Below are 16,921 nucleotides of genomic sequence, written 5' to 3'. Positions count from 1 at the left end.
CAATCAGACTGCATTGATGGGCAGTGCAGTCTGTATGTCTCTGTGTGGGCAAAGTTATTGCTGGTATATTGTTTTTGTATATATGTTGGTATTTTACTAATAGAAATTTTGACTCCCTAGGAAACTGATGTCAAGAAAGAGAAAAATTGACTCGGAGTGTAGGATATTCATCTCCATGAACAGGACATACAGCTTTTCTGTAACCCATTTTCTATTGACATTGAAAATGTGGATACAATTTACCAAATGGAACTGGCTGAACTGCAGATTTGTGACTCTCTGAAAGACGCATTCAAGTCAAGCAGCCTTCATAATTTCTATGCATCTCTCCCCTCTGAGACATATCCTCATCTCAGGAATTATGCACTCAAAATGGCAACCATCTTTGGCAGCACTTATATCTGTGAACAGACTTTTTCCAGAATGAAACATTTGAAATCTCCAACCAGATCTAGACTAACGGATGCACACTTGCATCACTTGTTACGACTTCTTCTTCTTTAGTGCTGCCTAACGGCGTGTGCGACTTCACGATGATATTGGTCCCGGTCTAGCACGGCGTGTAGAGTTTGTGCTGTTGTTAATTGTAGCCATGTTTTGATGTTACTGAGCCATGTCGTTTTTGGCCGTCCTGGTCGTTTTTTCCCTTCGATTTTTCCTTCCAGGATTAGCTTTAATAGCTGGTATTTGTGGTCGTTTCGGGCAATGTGGCCTAGGTAGTAACACTTCCTGCTAATGATGGTCTTCAGCAGTTGCCTGTCAGTGCCCATATCTTGCAGAACTTGTGTATTGGTGGTTTTGGCTGTCCATGGGATTTTCAGCATTCTTCGATACAGCCACATCTCGAAAGCTTCGAGCCTTTTTGTTGCTGTTATTGTCAGTGTCCACGTCTCAACTCCGTACAGCAAAATTGACCAGATGTAGCATTTCAGTGTGCGCAGTTTCAGTGATGTACTCAAGTTGCGGTCTGCAAGGAGTGTTTTCCATTTAATAAATGCTTGCCTTGCTTGTTCAATTCTGCTCTTGATTTCGACTTCATGGTTCAACTTATCGTCAATGATTACACCAAGGTATTTAAATCGGTGTACTTGTTCCAATTTTTCGCTACCAAGCTTGATTGTTATTTCGCTTGTAGTTCGGCTGACCTTCATAACCTTTGTTTTCTTTTTATTAATTCGTAAGCCCCATATTTGACTCTCTGTGGCAACCTCGTCCAAGATTTGTTGTAGGTCTTGTTCCGAATCGGCCAGCAGTGCAGTGTCGTCGGCATACCTGATGTTGTTGATGTATTGTCCATTGACTTTAATACCAATGTTTTTATCTGCTAGTGTTCGATCAAAAATCTGCTCCGAGTAGATGTTGAAAAGACTGGGTGAAAGTGGGCAGCCTTGTCGTACACCTTTTTGTATTGGTGTTGGGTCTGTCAATTCGTTGTCATATCGGAGTTGGGCTGTTTGCTTCCAATAAAGAGCAATGATGAAGTTGATGTCGTTTTTATCTAGTCCCAGTTGTTTTAATAGAGCTGCTAGTCGGTCGTGGTCGACTGAGTCAAAGGCTTTCTCGTAATCTATGAAGCAGATGTACACTTCTTTCTGATGTTCGTAGCATCGCTGTAGTAGTATCTGTAGACAGAAGATTGCTTCTCTTGTGCCTAGTCCTTTGCAGAAGCCAAACTGTGTGTTCTTCAATGCATTTTCGCATGTGGAGCGTATGCGCTGTTGGATCACCTTCAGGAAGACTTTCAGCACGTGGCTCATCAAGCTTATCAGTCTGTAGTCCTCGCATTTCCGGCTTGTTGCTTTCTTTGGTATTGCCACAAAGATGGATTGTAGCCAGTCGGATGGAATTTTATTGCCATTGTATATTTGATTGTACCAATTAGTCAGTTGTCGTATGTTGTTACTGTCTAATAGTTTGAGCAATTCTACATGGATTGTGTCGGGCCCGCACGCTTTGCCTGACTTAGCTGTTTTGATTGCATGTTCTACTTCTGATGTTAAAATGTGTAGAGCGTCTTTCGACATCTGTTGGTCTTTTTCTGCAGGTGTTCTCATGGCGCCATAGAGCTTGTGTATATAGTTTGTCCAGGTGTCCATTTTTTCTTGTTTATTTAGGATTGGTTGGTTGTTGTCCGCATACAAGGTAGCTGTTGGGGCTGGTCTGTAGATGTTACCAGCTTCTTTGAGCTTCTTGTGCAGAGTAAAATTGTCATGTTTTTAAATTAGTTCTTCAATCTCGGCGCATTGTTCTTCCATCCACTTTTCTTTTGCCTGTCGGATTGCTTCTCTGATCTTCTGTTGCATTTGTTTGTACTTCTCCAAGTTGTTGTTTTTGTACATTCTTCGTTGGCTCATTAGATCGAGAATACAATGTGTCATCCATCGTTGTTTCTTTTTCGGTGGCTGATGTCCCAGCATGACTTCTGTTGTTTCTGTGATGCATTGTTTGAACGAGCGCCAGTACTCCTGAACATCTGCTGTTTCTGTTGTTATTGAGCGGATGCTATCGTTGAGATGTTGCTGTATTTGTCTTTTATCGGCGCTGTTCTTCAGTTTCTCCAGGTCTGCTCGTCTCGTCTTTGTACATTGTATTGATCGCAATTTGAGTCTTATTGTAGCTGTTACTGGGTTATGATCTGACGATATATCGGCTCCAGGGTAGGTTTTTGCTGTAATCACACTGGACTTAAACCTGATGTTAATTAGGATATAATCGATTTGGTTCCTGACGATGTTGTTGTCGGAGTCTTGCGGCGAGGTCCACGTGTACAGTCGTCGAGGTGGTAATTGGAACCACGTGTTAGCAATACTGAAACGTTCTTCTTGGCAGAATTGAACCAGTCTGTCGCCTCGTTCATTCCTTGTTCCTAGTCCGTGTTCTCCGACAATGTTCTGCATTCGACCGTGGCCAACCTTGGCATTGAAATCGCCGAGGATTATAGTGATGTCTTGCTTCTTCAGCGTGTTGGTTAGTTGCTCATAGAACGATTCGATTTCATGATCTTGTTTATCTGCTGTTGGAGCATAAACCTGTAGAATGTTCACGTTGACTTTGTTGCCTGCTAATTGTAGTAGTGCTATTCGTTCTGATACTGGGGTAAAGTTGTTGACTTTATTCGCTAATTTCTTGTGTACTATAAAGGCGACACCGTATGTTTGTTTGGTGTTTTCTTCTCCTCCGGAGCAGAAGATGTGGTGTTCGCTCGATATAAACTTTTTTGTTCCAGGCCATTTAGTTTCGCTTAGACCGATTATGTTGATTTTAAGTCGATCCATTTCTTGTATGACATTGGCTAGTTTTCCTGCTTGAAGTAAACTTCTAACGTTCCAAGTTGCTACTTTGAAAGGGTTCTTTGACACAAGCTCGGAGATTCTTAGCACCCCTGTCCTATTTAAAGGACGCCGATACTCAGGGCCTTTGTTGATTTTGCTTGTCATCATTGAAGTTTTCAAGGGAGCAATAATCCAAGTAGTTTCCCGTTGCTTTCTTGGATCACCATTTATTTGAAAAGGTCATGTGGGGACCTTTCGAAACGGGTTTTGTCTGACGTCTCCACTGAAGTCTTCCCGCCTTGGGTGACCCTTCTGAGAGCACTAGGCTCTCGACGGTATAGCGATCAGCTTCTCAGACGTACACAAACTCTCTCGCCGCGTTAAGGCACCGTTTCTCGAGAGTTGTTACGACTAGCAGTGACAAATATGGAACCGGACATTGACCATCTCATTAGCCAAAAGCAGGCCCATAGTTCCCATTAAAATACTGGCAAGTTTGTTGATTTAACTTTACTTGTTCATTTTAAATATTGTATTTGTTCCCGTTTTGTTTCTTCACTTCAAAATAAGATATATGCAGTGTGCATAGGAATTTGTTCATAGTTTTTTTTAATTATAGTCCGGCCCTCCAACGGTCTGAGGGACAGTGAACTGGCCCCCTGTTTAAAAAGTTTGAGGACCCCTGGTGTAGACCTACACACCAATCACCTATGAAGGATTAAATTCCATACCCTTCAAGCCACGGGTAGGTCCTGCACACCAGGGCCATTAGCTTATTGTAAGCCACAATGCTTTCTTCTGGAAGACTGTTTCTTCTTCAAATCTTGCTCAGTTGCAGCAGGTGTTGGAGGCGCATATCCGAGGGCCACCTGCCCTTTGGCAGACTTGCAAGTCATCTGATAGGTCAGTGCAATCGTCATTCACACGTCCACCACAAATTCTGGGTAGCTTCCAAAGAACGTATTTCTTTATCCAGTATGCTGAGGTTCGAATCGTGAATGCTGCATAGTATAGTGCCACCCCAGTCAAAAGGAAGGACATCTAAATTCAGCAGGTCTTGATCACAAAAAAGTTTATTAAAAATTGTTTGGCACGACCCTGCCACGTAACGACTTAGCCATGCGTTATCTTCCTCACAACACATGCTTCGCATCCAAGCCTACTAGAATCTGAAGCCCACAACTCCCCTTCGTCTCATCCTTTTATACCTCCAGTCACATTCCCCAGCCGGAACCAAGTCTGTTTAACTGCCAACTCTCCCCAGGACATCCCTGCATCCCTCTTCCATACCAATGTGCTTTTAGAAGAATGTTAAAGAATGGAACGTGTCCAAGAGGGCATTCACCAGGATGGATCAATTAAATCAGCTGCTTCGGCGGTAGGTGGATTGTTACATCGCAAATCTGATTTAGGGAGGCTTTCAATCGGCAGTGGATTGATGGTTGATGGCGAATTTCATATGGAAACATAAAGGCAAAGCACAATATCATATAGGTCTTACACCTTCAAGATAATTGCATTTATGCGTTTAACTAATACATATGCACATCAGTTAGAGATGAAGGGAAGGTACCAAACCATAAATAATTGCTTTCAACAAAACGACTAGCGCAACCACATTGCTAACACCTAAAACAAGGGTGGTGTAATTTCATGTTACAAGAGGAAATGTTGGTGGAATTCAAATGCCAGACAGCCCAAAACACTGCCCAACCTAACATCAATGCAAGAATAAATTATCCTTGTATTTTGTACAACCACAAATGCAATGCATATAAAATTTTAACAAATGTTTGACAATACAATAAAAAAAGTAATTTTAATTGAAAGATTCTTACAAGTTGTATTATTTTACAATCTGCTTGACAATTGGTATATAAAAGCGAGTGGACCTAAATATATATTTAATAGTATATTGCATTCGAAATTTTGTTTTTACTTTATAGACTTTGAAAAATTAGCACGTAAAACAGGCAAACACCATAACAAGCTGTTTTAAGTGGACATTCTTGTGCGCTGATGTAAATTTTTATGTGCTAGCTGTGTCACTCGCTCCCTCAATTGAGGACGAAGTGGTGTTGAGTTCATCTGTTTGCATGCTCTCATCATTCTCTCTCTCCTCGTCGGCTGGGTCCTCTGGGTTCGCTTCTTCTGGTGACTCTACAAATACATAATCCCACATGTGCACGTGTGAATAGAGGAAGATCGTTGTTAGTGTGAATATTCAAGTGAACATGGCAACTTGAGCATTCTGGTGGTTTCATTTTTGTCTCCAGGTACAATTACAATATGGCTTATTGTTTTGTAGCCTTAAAATACGAAAGCATCTGTAACAATTACACATGCAATAAAACTCGTGTATAGAAAAACATATAAACATATTTTAAACCATTGTAGGCTGCATTTTTGCACTCCAATTACATTAATAAAAACAAATTTGTGCATGTTTTTTTTTCATTCAGTCATTGTTGACCAGGGGCCTAATTACAAATTTGTATAAGAACCAATATTACCTAGTGAAACACAAGGAGTATCAGTGGGTGAAATCTAGTTATGACATCATCACAACTGCCATGCCAGCCAATCAGCTGCTAGGAAAGCAAAATTAATAGAATATTGTTGCATCAAGTCCATGTGAAATATATCCTAAATCGTGACAGGAACCACCATACTGATTTAACAAAAAAAACACCTCTGCTCGATTTTGAAAACGAATTTCTTTAAAATAGCTTTTTGTGTTTATTTTGCTGTCCTTCCCCACAACTCTGATTAGCACGGTTGGCTACGTACAGTGGGAACAAAGTTTAAAATACATACATTACTGCTTGATCACACGCATGGATCGTTTTGCTGCAAAAAAACTGTTTCTGACAACTCCCGTTCCAGTATTCCTGATTTGGGCAAGAACACACCTCTAAAACATGTTTGCATAAAGCTACGCCAAATTCCTCCATATATAAGCGACTGAAAATGACATAAGTTATCATTCATTATGCTCAGATTCATTTAGTCCTGTTACAGCTCGTAGCATAGAACGTGGAGGGAAATCCCTACCCTCCTGTACCAGCAGAAGCCGAACAATGTTATCCAACTGTTTTTGGACAGATTTTTTTTAATGTTCTGTATCAAGCCAGAAGGTCTGGAGAGGAGCCCAGAAGAGAGCCAGCTTCCTCTAGTGAACATTCCCGTGGCTCCAGCTTTATCTCGTCAGGTGAAAAGGCAGGATTACCTGCCTCTCGTCAGTATAACTCCATTGCTCACCCCAAAAGGTGAGCAAGCGAAAATATATGCTAACTTATAATTGGATGCATATTTGTAAGATTCATATTTAGTCACGCATTGTTTCAATAAATGGCGACAAGGAATGCAACCGCTGATTTAAACATTATGTTTATGGAAAATTAGAGTTTGCTTCAAGTGATTTTGATTTTAGGAGCATGTCCCAGAAACACATCCCTTGCGTATAGTGAGATTACTGTAATTTGCAATGTGATTACTTAATAATGTTTCCAAACAGCCCATAGCTGTTAGGTCAGTTGACATTTTTCTATCTCTCAATTTAAATAAATTCTCTAATTAGTCTTGGCCAAAAGAATTTAGTTTTGCAACGAATATCATAATCAGAATACATTGAATATCCTTGTATGTTTCGAAACTGCCGACAATTGTGTTTGTATTTAATCCTCCTCTGGTGTTCTTGTCATAATCTTTCATCGTGTCGAGTCAACATAATACTCTTTGGTTCTTTCGGTAAAGTCACGTAGGTAGACAAAATAATAGATTACGACGTTTCGATCGCTTGCATTGCGATCGAAACGTCATGATCTATTATTTTGTCTACCTACGTGACTTTACCAAAAGAACCAAAGAGTATGCATTCCTGCAGTTACGAAAGCTTCAAACCAACATAACATTTTCCAAACGTTTAAGTAATTGGGTAGCACATCGTCGGTGGCAGTTAACAGTTGTATTTTGTGTACCCTGCCTAATCTCACTCAGACCGTGTTTTTCCAAAATTATAGCCATTTTATCATTGACTCCCACAATGAACGGGAGTTACATTTCTTTGATTGCAATTGTCCATTCTAACGTATTTTCTTGTCTTTTAACACTCAATTCTGTGTTAACTTATGAATTATTGTAGCCACTCAATTGTAGAACTTGACACTTAATCTCACTCCTCAGATTTTCATCATCGGATGCTGTTTTTGCCTGATATACGAGTGATTATCCATGTTTTATAACCCACAACTTTAGCACTGGTGTCTCAGTATCCTGAGATGAGCATTAGCACACTGCATATTCTACAGCGTACCTTAAAATAATACTTACCATGGCTTGGAGAAGGAAATTGTGCATCGGGCGTTGCCACTTGTGCCTGCTGTTGCATCTGTTTGATCTGCGCCTGTGCTGGTGGAAGCTTTGGAGATGTCGTGGTCTCGACGGGACACACGGCAACCCCCATCGCCTTGTGCAGACCCGCTGTGCTCACCATGTCCCCGGGCGCGACGCAGCTTGTCAGCACCTTCAGTCCATTCGTCACCTTGCCGGCTGAAAGGAACATGCGTATTTTAAGGAACAAATATCTTTGCTAATGGTGGAAACCTATGTTCTTCGTATTAATTTTCATTTAGGTGCTCTTGGTAGAGATGTTAATGTGCTATATGGATGGGACCTTTCTTCCAGTATCAAAATATAAGTAGGTTTTCCCCTTTCTGCCAATAAAACAGGTGTCAAGATGTTAAAACACCAAACAGAATAATTTTTCAAGGAATCCTGTCTGTATTAACAACACGTACTTGTGGTGAACATGCAAAAAAAAACATGCTCTGATAATATATGTGTAGTGACTGTGAATATCACTGTGTGGTGCCGGGCTTGCGAGGCTACGGCGGATATTTTGTCATGTGCAGCCCGGTTACTGGGCGTAGTACCAGCCCTAGCGGGGCTTGGATGAGCGCTGGTAAGTGCAGAAGCACCACGTACAGTGTGCGGTGCGGGCTCCCGGTGAGGGAGCGAGAGAGAGCGTCAGCCAGCCAGGGTTACGTTGGGGCATGATACGCTGGTTGACCTGCCGACACGTGATATTGGAGGGGGGGCCACCGGTGAATGAGGGCCGCTGGGCTGTCACGTGGTATAAAGGAGCTCTCGGGAGCCTTCAGGAAAGAGCTCGAGAGATCTAGAAGGTGGGCGGGGCCCAATATAACGGAGACCCCATGAGGGGCTCGCGGTTCTTTGGGTTGCTGGTGAAGAAGATCCACGTCAGGATGAAAAAGTCTCTCGCCACGCGGTCCGCGACCCAGCTCGTGGTCCGGACCGGGATGACGGGACCGTGTCTAGTTCTGCCGTAGCGTGGTTAGATGGGCGTTCAACACCCAAGTGTAGGTTACATTATGTTGTGTTGAGGTGATGTAATAAATAGTGTTGCTCCCAAGACAACGTCTGCGACTCAGTTGGACTCACTACATGCATTGTCTTTGAAACTGTCTTTGTGCTGTTCGCCTTTTGGCATTCTCTGGTCGAAAACTTTGAGACTAGGCTAAAAAAAAAGCTGTCTCTGGTGTGGACCAATTAATTTTAAAGACAATGCATATATTATCAGAGCATGTTTTTAGTTTGCATGTTCATCACAAGTACATTTGGTTAATGCAGACAGGATTTCTTGAAAAAGGATTCTGTTTGGTGTTTGAACATCTTGACACCTGTTTTTATTTCCAGGAAGGGTAAAACCTACCGTTCATGATAAAGGTTTTTGAATTAGATCACGTTATTTAGAAATGTGTCGCAACCCTCCACCACCCGACACGGCTAATCAGTAAAAAATGTGACACGTTGACAATAGACAAATAGTTCACTACTTTAGCCCACCGGTGTGTTGAAGAGTGGATCCACAACATTTACAATTTGAGTACGACGTTTTGCTGGAAATTACATCAAGCATCTTCGGGCGATTTGACAGAATAGTGAAGCCATCCACCTGCTTCCGGTCTTAAATAGTGCATGATGACGTCGTCATCATTGTTGGATTCCATCAGGATTCGAGATGAGAGGCGGAGGTGGGGTGATGTAATCGATCAGTAATCAGCCCCTTAGCATGTGACTCACCTGTAAGGAATTGCAATGTGTTAATAGGCTGTGCTGAGTCTATAGCTATCACAGTGATTTTTTTAATTCTTATCAATTTCAATTGATTCTATAATTAGTCTTGGGCAGTAATAATTAATTCTAGATTTGAAGCTTTCGTGACTGCAAGGAATCATCTTCTTAGGTTTTTTCGGTAAAGTCACGTAGAAAGTAAAATAAAATAAAAACAAAAATCACGACGTTTCGGAGGCAACACAAGTCTCCGTCATACAGCTAATCAGCTGATCATACAGCTGATACAGCTAATCTGGCTGTGACGGTCCCACCTGATGACGGAGACTTGTGTTGCCTCCGAAACGTCGTGATTTTTGTTTTTATTTTATTTTACTTTCTACGTGACTTTACTGAAAAAACCTAAGAAGACAGTAATAATTAGTTTTGCATGACACTTCAACGTTATAAAAATAAATTGAACGTCCTTGTTGGCAAGCATGCTCTGCCACTGCTGACAGCTGTGTTTGGGAGAATTCAATGTACTTTTGATGTTCTTTTAGTTTTACACTAATGTTACGTTCCATCTGTCCAACAAAACACTTACCGCATAAGCAATTGATCCGATATACACCTTCTGTTGATAACTTCGGTAATTCATCTTTAGTACAAGACACTAGGTTTTGAATTGTGTACCGTACTTTAATGTTTTGCTTTTGCAAAACACATGCTAATTTGTCAGTAATGCCCGAGATATATGGTATTTTAATTGTTTTGATAATCTGATCACTTTCAGCAGTGTTGTTGTTCGATCTTTATTTGGCATTTAATGCTCTGTTAATTTAAGCAGCCTTAGTGCTCCTTTAACATATTTAATCTCTTTCCTTAAACTTTCACCATCTGACACTGTCTTTGCCCGATGTATGAGCATCTTGATGAGAGAGGATTTCTGTGCTGGGTGATGATGCGAATCTGCATTCTAATAGGCATCTGTGTGCATTCCCTTTCGGTAGATGCTGTGTGTTATTTTTCCATTTTGACCGCGTCCAAGCAAAATATCCAGGAATGGGAGTGTGTTGTTCACCTCCATTTCCAAGGTGAACTGAATGGCTGGGTTTTGCACATTAAGATGATTAACAAATTAATTAAGTGTATTGTTACCATGTGGCCAGACAACCAAAGTGTCATCGACATATCTAAACCAAAAAGATGGTTTTAATGTACTTGAGGCAAGTGCTCTTGTTTAAAAGCTTTCCACGTACAGATTTGCTATAGCAGGAGACAAAGGAGAGCCCATTGCTGCTCCTTCCTTTTGTTTAAAGAAGTCACGTCTCCACAAGAAATAAGTGTTATTTAGACAATGGTCAGCTAGTTTTGGAATATCTTCTGGTAAACCTGTCTTCTTTACCAGTGTATCAAGTAATTTATGTGAATAATTAACTGGAACCTGAGTGAACAGAGAAATTACATCAAAACTTATCAGATTATCATTAGGGTTAAATTTAATATCTTTAATCACATTCACAAGATGTTCTGAATCTATATATATAAAAAAGTAAAAAGTTGTGTGTGGGTTTGTGGCGGGGTTTGTTTGTGGCGGGGTTTGTGTGTGGTCGCGTGCTTGGCTCTCCAACGGTAGGGTTTAGGTAAAAATAAATAGCCAGGTGAATAGCCAGGTACTACGCCATAAGCCCCGCGGTGAGCAAGCGCTATTCCTTTTTCACATCTGTCAACTTTTAATTAGTTTAATTAGCGATTTAGTGCTATTTTTGTGCGCTTCAAATGTATTTATTTATGACGCGTGCACGACCATACCATCTCACGTGCCTTTGGTGGGGGGGACGGCCCATGCCAAGTCGCACGCCTTCGGTGGGAGTGAGGGGGATTAAAATAGCCAGGTACCACGCCGAAAGCCCCGCCGTGAGCAAGCGCTATTTCTTTTTCACATCCGTCAACTTTAAATTAGTTTAATTAGCGATTTAGTGCGGTTTTTGTGCGCTTATCATTCATTTATTTATGACGCGTGCATGACCATACTGACTCACGTGCCTTTGGTGGAGGGGACGGCCCATGCCAAGTCGCACGCCTTCGGTGGGAGTGAGGGGGACATTTTCATTTCGCGTAAAAAATTCTATATTACTACTATATAGTCGCTAGATGCTACTACTATAGGCCGTAGATATTACTGCAGAGTGGCCGGGGAGATCGTGGCTGGGGGGGGTTCAGCCTGCCAAGGTGCCGCCTCAGCCGGCTGGCCAATCTAGGCGAGGCCGGAGGCTCTGCACGGGACTAGACCTCACCACGCCACTCTGTCAGGTGAGTACTTTGTGCCATAGAGTCGATAAATACTGCTATAGAGTCATCATGTACTATTGTAGTGATAGCAGGTACCACCACAGTCGGTATGCACTTATGTAATCATAGCAGGTACCACCAGAGTCAGTACGCACTGCTGTTAGATTTTTAAGAGAAGTTTTGAAATATTTTTAAGACCTGAGCAACGGCGGATACTTCCTGCTAGTTTCTTATAAATGAAGATGTCCTACCGATGTAGGGCTGTATTTGTTTAGTTACATATTTTGCTAATTTATACGTGGCAGAGCCTATTGTACTTACTATGGGTCGTAATGGGATACCGATTTTATTAATTTTTGGTAGCTCATACAATCTTGGTGGTGTTGAGGCCCGTGGCTTAATTTGGTATTGTTCAGTCTTGGGGATTAATTAATTTGCAATGATTGCAGGAGTTTTGCATTATAAAGTATTGGTTGTATCTCATTTAATTTTAATATAGGTATCTTCCTCCAGTAAATTTTTAATTTTCTTATCATAATCTGATCGGGACATCACTACAGTAGTGCGGCCTTTATCAGCTGCCAGAATTTGAAGTTCTGTGTTTCATCTAAGCTCTCTTAAGGCTTTTGCTTCACCAAAGCTAATATTAATATTTGATATTTTGCTATTCTCAATTATTTTGGCAACCTCATGTCTAGTCTTCTCTGCCTCGTTATGTGGAAGATGTCTTACCACCGATACCACCGATTCCACCTCGACAATTACTGTTACATGTCAATGTGATCTTAATACATCTGTCGTAATGCCGATGTGTAACGTGTCAAATACATACATTGATATCTGTATATTTTTTACATTTACTTATACCAGCGATGACAATTAAAGCAATCAAAATAGATGTGCATTAAAATACACCACTCCATCCAGGTGTAATGACAGGGTGACACCTGTCGGCCTGGAGTGGTGATTACGGTCATGGCTGCATTACATAATGCCTTATTATAAGGGGGGCGTATCTGGGGTAAAGGTGAAAGGCGGAGTCAGTCGAAAAGCTCCGGGAACTAGCTCAAAGGTTCTGGAAAGGGAGCGTGGCTTGGACGAAATGATAAACACACAGCGTCTACCGAAAAGGGAACACACACTGATGCCTATCTGAATGCAGATTTGCATCATCACCCAGCACAGAAATCCTCTCTCATTAAGACGCTCATACATCGGGCAAACACAGTGTCAGATGGTGAAAGTCTGGAGATTAAACATGTTAAAGAAGCCCTACGACTGAATGGCTACAATAATGCTCAAATTAACAGAGCATTGAATGCCAAACCAAGACTTACTAAAGATGAATTATCGAAGTTATCAACAGAAGGCGCATATATCGGATCAATTGCTTATGCGGTAAATGCTATATTGGACAAATGGGACGTAACATTAGCGTAAAACTAAGAGAACACCAAAGGAACATTAAATTATCTCAAACACAACTGTCAGCAGTGGCAGAACATGCTTTCCAACAAGGACACTCAATTGATTTTGCTAACGTTGAAGTGTTATGCAAAACTAATTATTACTGGCCAAGACTAATGAGAGAATCCATTAAAATTGAGAAAAATACAAATAATTGTAACCGCTCTGATAACTAGACTTAGCGCAGCCTGGAAGTGTATTATTAAGTAATACACAATACATATTACAATTCTTTATAGCGGAATCATATTAATCTTAATTTTGGAGCTTTCGTGACTGCAGGAATTATTCTTTGGTTCTTTCGGTTAATTTATTATTTTTCTTTAGACGTGACTTAACCGAAAGAACCGAAGAAGGAATCATATTAATTAACTGATTACTAATCTATTATATACTTACAATACCCCCCCAACCTCCGTCTCTGATCTCAAAACCTGATGGGGTTCAACAATGATGACGTCATCCTGCACTATTTAAGACCAGAACCAGGTGGATTGTTTCACTATTCTGGCAAATCGCCCGAAGATGCTGGATGTAATTAGAAGCGAAACGTCATACTCAAATTCTAAATGTTGTGGATTCACTCTTAAAACACACCAGTGGACTGAAGAATTAACTAATTGGCATTTTGTTAACGTGACACATTTTTTACTGATTGGCCGTGTCGGGTGGTGGAGGGTTGTGACACATGCATAATAACGCGATCTAACCCAAAAACCTTTATTATGAACTTTTTATGCTGCTCACGACACGTCTAAGTGTGTACTTTTATGTTAAATGAATGAATTATTTTTTATACTCAACTACATCAGTTATGCAGTGAACTCCAGATGAAAAAGCAATGCCCTACTCCCTGAATGTGTTTCTAGAGGCTTCTCACCTAGTTGCACCTCAGCTGGAGAAGGCCCGAGCAAGTTACTGAGGTTTGGAGGAGGCCGGGCACTCAGACGCAGCGTCTGGGCATCCTGCAGGTCTTTCAGGAGCTGCCCCGTCTCATTCAGTCTTCGCTGGAACATCTGCGACTCGTTCTCATTGACTGGCTGTGTTGATTCCTCTGTTTGCAACAATGAAGAAATTATTTCTCACCATCAGCAAACAACGCATACACACAATTATACTTCACAAAAACTAAATTAGTTTCTCTACTTTTTAAATTCTGAACAATAAAGACAAATAATTTTGCAAAGCCAAACCTTTGCATGCTTGGAGAGATATGGTTAATGTTTCTTTATTTTCATGCTTTTTAAATACAAATATCTGAGCTGAAAAATACCTCAATAGTATTACTAGAAATAGTGGGTGTTTAAGTTATCAACAGTGGAAGAGTGCAGCAGGGTGGAGGGGTGCAGCAGTTGTTAGGACACTGTCCTCGTAACCTGAGAACTTGAGTTTGATTCCGGACTATGGCGAACATCAGTGGTGAGTGATGTGTGAGTATCTGGACACTGCTATTTTTCCACCTCTCATGCCATTGGGCAGCGAGGTCCTTTTCGGCTGACAAAAGATTCAAGGCATGTGACCAAAATGGATGTCTCGATTTCAAACTGTAAGGTGGTTGGGATTTTATGTATGTTTGACCTTCTTTTGCACCATGTACATTGCCAACCATATTAATCGGAGGTAATATATAGAGGGATATCTTCTACACTTCCTACATATTGCAGCATCCCAGTGGATGTTCTATGGCGAGATAATCATGAGTACAGGCAACCACTGCAGCGGCAAATATTTTACGGTGCGTCTTACCACACAAAGTGCATTGATTTCAGTGTCAATGAGCAGATGTGACAGCTGTTACATACCTGGTAATTCTGGAGATCCTGAAGCTTCCGCAGAATCAGAATTTTGGTCAGGTTTACTGACAGAGATACCATTTTTCTGCACACATCACAGACAAAGACAATACTTAAATTCCCCCTTGCCAGGCCTTTTTCAATAAACAAGTTTACTTCACACCAGTATGAATCTTAAGCGTTTTCCATAAAAGAGTATAAATACAACATAGCACAATTAACAAAGCTAATTTATGTACATATAAAATGCAACAATGCAGTGAATTGTATACATACATTAGTAACATCAGCACCATTTTCTTTTCCACTCTTCTCTGCATCTGCCATAGCCTAAAACAGAGGTATATGACATTGTGTACATAAGTCAATTGTAGCATCATGATTAAAAGAGCATGTGGCTGTGCCTGTGACAGCCTTGGGCCAGTGAAGGAAATTACACATTTCTATGGTGGGCCAGTCTCACCATTACCTAACTGTTGACATGCAAAAATTGGTACTCAATTTATGCACTTGTAGTGACTGTGGTTGTCACTGTATGGTGCCGGTGCTTATGAAGCCACGGCGGATGTGCTGTCATTATGGGCAGCCTGGGTTATGGGGTGTAGTACCAGCCCTGGTGGGGCTGAGTGAGCGCTGGCTAGTGCGGAGGCACGGCGAGCAGCGTGCGGTGCGGACTCCCGGTGAGGGAGCGTCAGCCAGCCAGGGTTACGTTAGGGCATGATACGCTGGTTGACCTGCTGACACGTGACCGGATATTGGAGGGAGGCCACCAGGGCACGGGGGCCGTGGGGCGGTCACGTGGTGCAAAAGAGCTCTCGGGAACCTTCGAGAAAGAGCTCGGGAGACGTGGAAGGTGGACGGGGTGAAGGGTGGAGCCAGACCCAGCCCGGGGGCATATAACGAGGGCCCCGTGAAGAGCTCGGGGTTCTTCGTGTGCTGGTGTTACGAAGATCCACGTCGGGGAGAAGCAGCCTTTAGTCATGCGGTCCGGGACCCAGCTTGTGGTCCGGACCGGGATAGCAAAACGTGTCTAGTTCTGCCGTAGCGTGGTTAGATGGGCATTCAAGACCCGAGTGTAGATTGTGTTATGTTACGTACCGTTGTGTAAATAGTGTTGCTCCTAAGATAACGTCTACGACTCCATTGGACTGACTACACACTTAATCAATTATACGGGTACAAAAAGACTACTGATAACTTCACTCATTTACAAAACCCAAAATGTTAAGCAGACCTGTACGTAATTGGACATTTGGCTAAAGAGATTATTTTGAATTCAAAGACTACAGGCACATGCCACTATTCTATGAATCCTATATTTTCTATCATATGATGGGTGGGAGATGACAACCTGCACATGGTCCACCTGTCAAGTGTTTTTCAAACTCGAAATACTGTCATCAACTCGACAAAATAATTTACAAGAAAAATCCCTTCTAAGGGCAATTTCACCTGGAGCATTGGCCCAAGCTTATAAGTCTAACAACTGAACATCGAAGGAATATTGTGCGCAAAATACATATATCTCTTAGAACACTTCAAGATCTGATCATTGACGTACTTGCCCTGCATGGATGCAATCAAAAACACCACCAACTACCACATGCACAACTTCAAACTCATCCTGGCCGTACATCATACAAAGCGTCAGACTTCAATGTGTTCGAGGAAGCTGACATGCACAGAATCTCAAAAGCTGAAATACAAATTGGAAAAATACTCTTACCAATGTGTATAAGCCACTGCTTATAAAGTGGTGGCTTATAATAACTGCTAACATCAGCAAGTAGAATGGAAACATCACAGCCAGTTATGACTTAAACTGGTTAATAATGTCCTTCCAATGATTGCTCAGTTTGTACCCATCTTCTTGGTTGAAATTGTGTCTGTGTTTATATATCTGGATGGCTTCATGAACGAATATTTGTTGATAGCCAGTGGGTTTGCAGAGTACCTTCGTCTTAGAAAAGTCTATTTCGTGTGCCCACAGCATTAAAACAGTGATCAGCCACGGCCGAG

General features: G+C 41.6%; 1 protein-coding gene across 1 annotated transcript in view; it reads right to left on the bottom strand.

Moving 5' to 3' along the window:
- Positions 1–4,327: 4,327 nt before the first annotated feature.
- The window catches only part of LOC144936941 (bromodomain-containing protein 7-like), a 35,700-nt gene continuing 23,106 nt past the window's right edge, over positions 4,328–16,921 (bottom strand). The window contains exons 13-17 of the mRNA XM_078864184.1: positions 15,179–15,232; positions 14,912–14,987; positions 13,990–14,163; positions 7,605–7,823; positions 4,328–5,432 (exon numbers count right to left, since the gene is read on the bottom strand). Coding sequence (XP_078720310.1) covers positions 5,302–5,432; positions 7,605–7,823; positions 13,990–14,163; positions 14,912–14,987; positions 15,179–15,232 — 654 coding nt within the window. The 3' untranslated portion in view covers positions 4,328–5,301. The remainder of the gene's footprint in view (positions 5,433–7,604; positions 7,824–13,989; positions 14,164–14,911; positions 14,988–15,178; positions 15,233–16,921) is intronic.

The sequence above is a fragment of the Lampetra fluviatilis genome, chromosome 17 (assembly GCF_964198595.1).
Source record: "Lampetra fluviatilis chromosome 17, kcLamFluv1.1, whole genome shotgun sequence".
NCBI lineage: Eukaryota > Metazoa > Chordata > Hyperoartia > Petromyzontiformes > Petromyzontidae > Lampetra > Lampetra fluviatilis.
The sequence above is the reverse complement of the archived record's forward strand: the minus strand, read 5'-3'. Positions and strand labels throughout refer to the sequence as shown.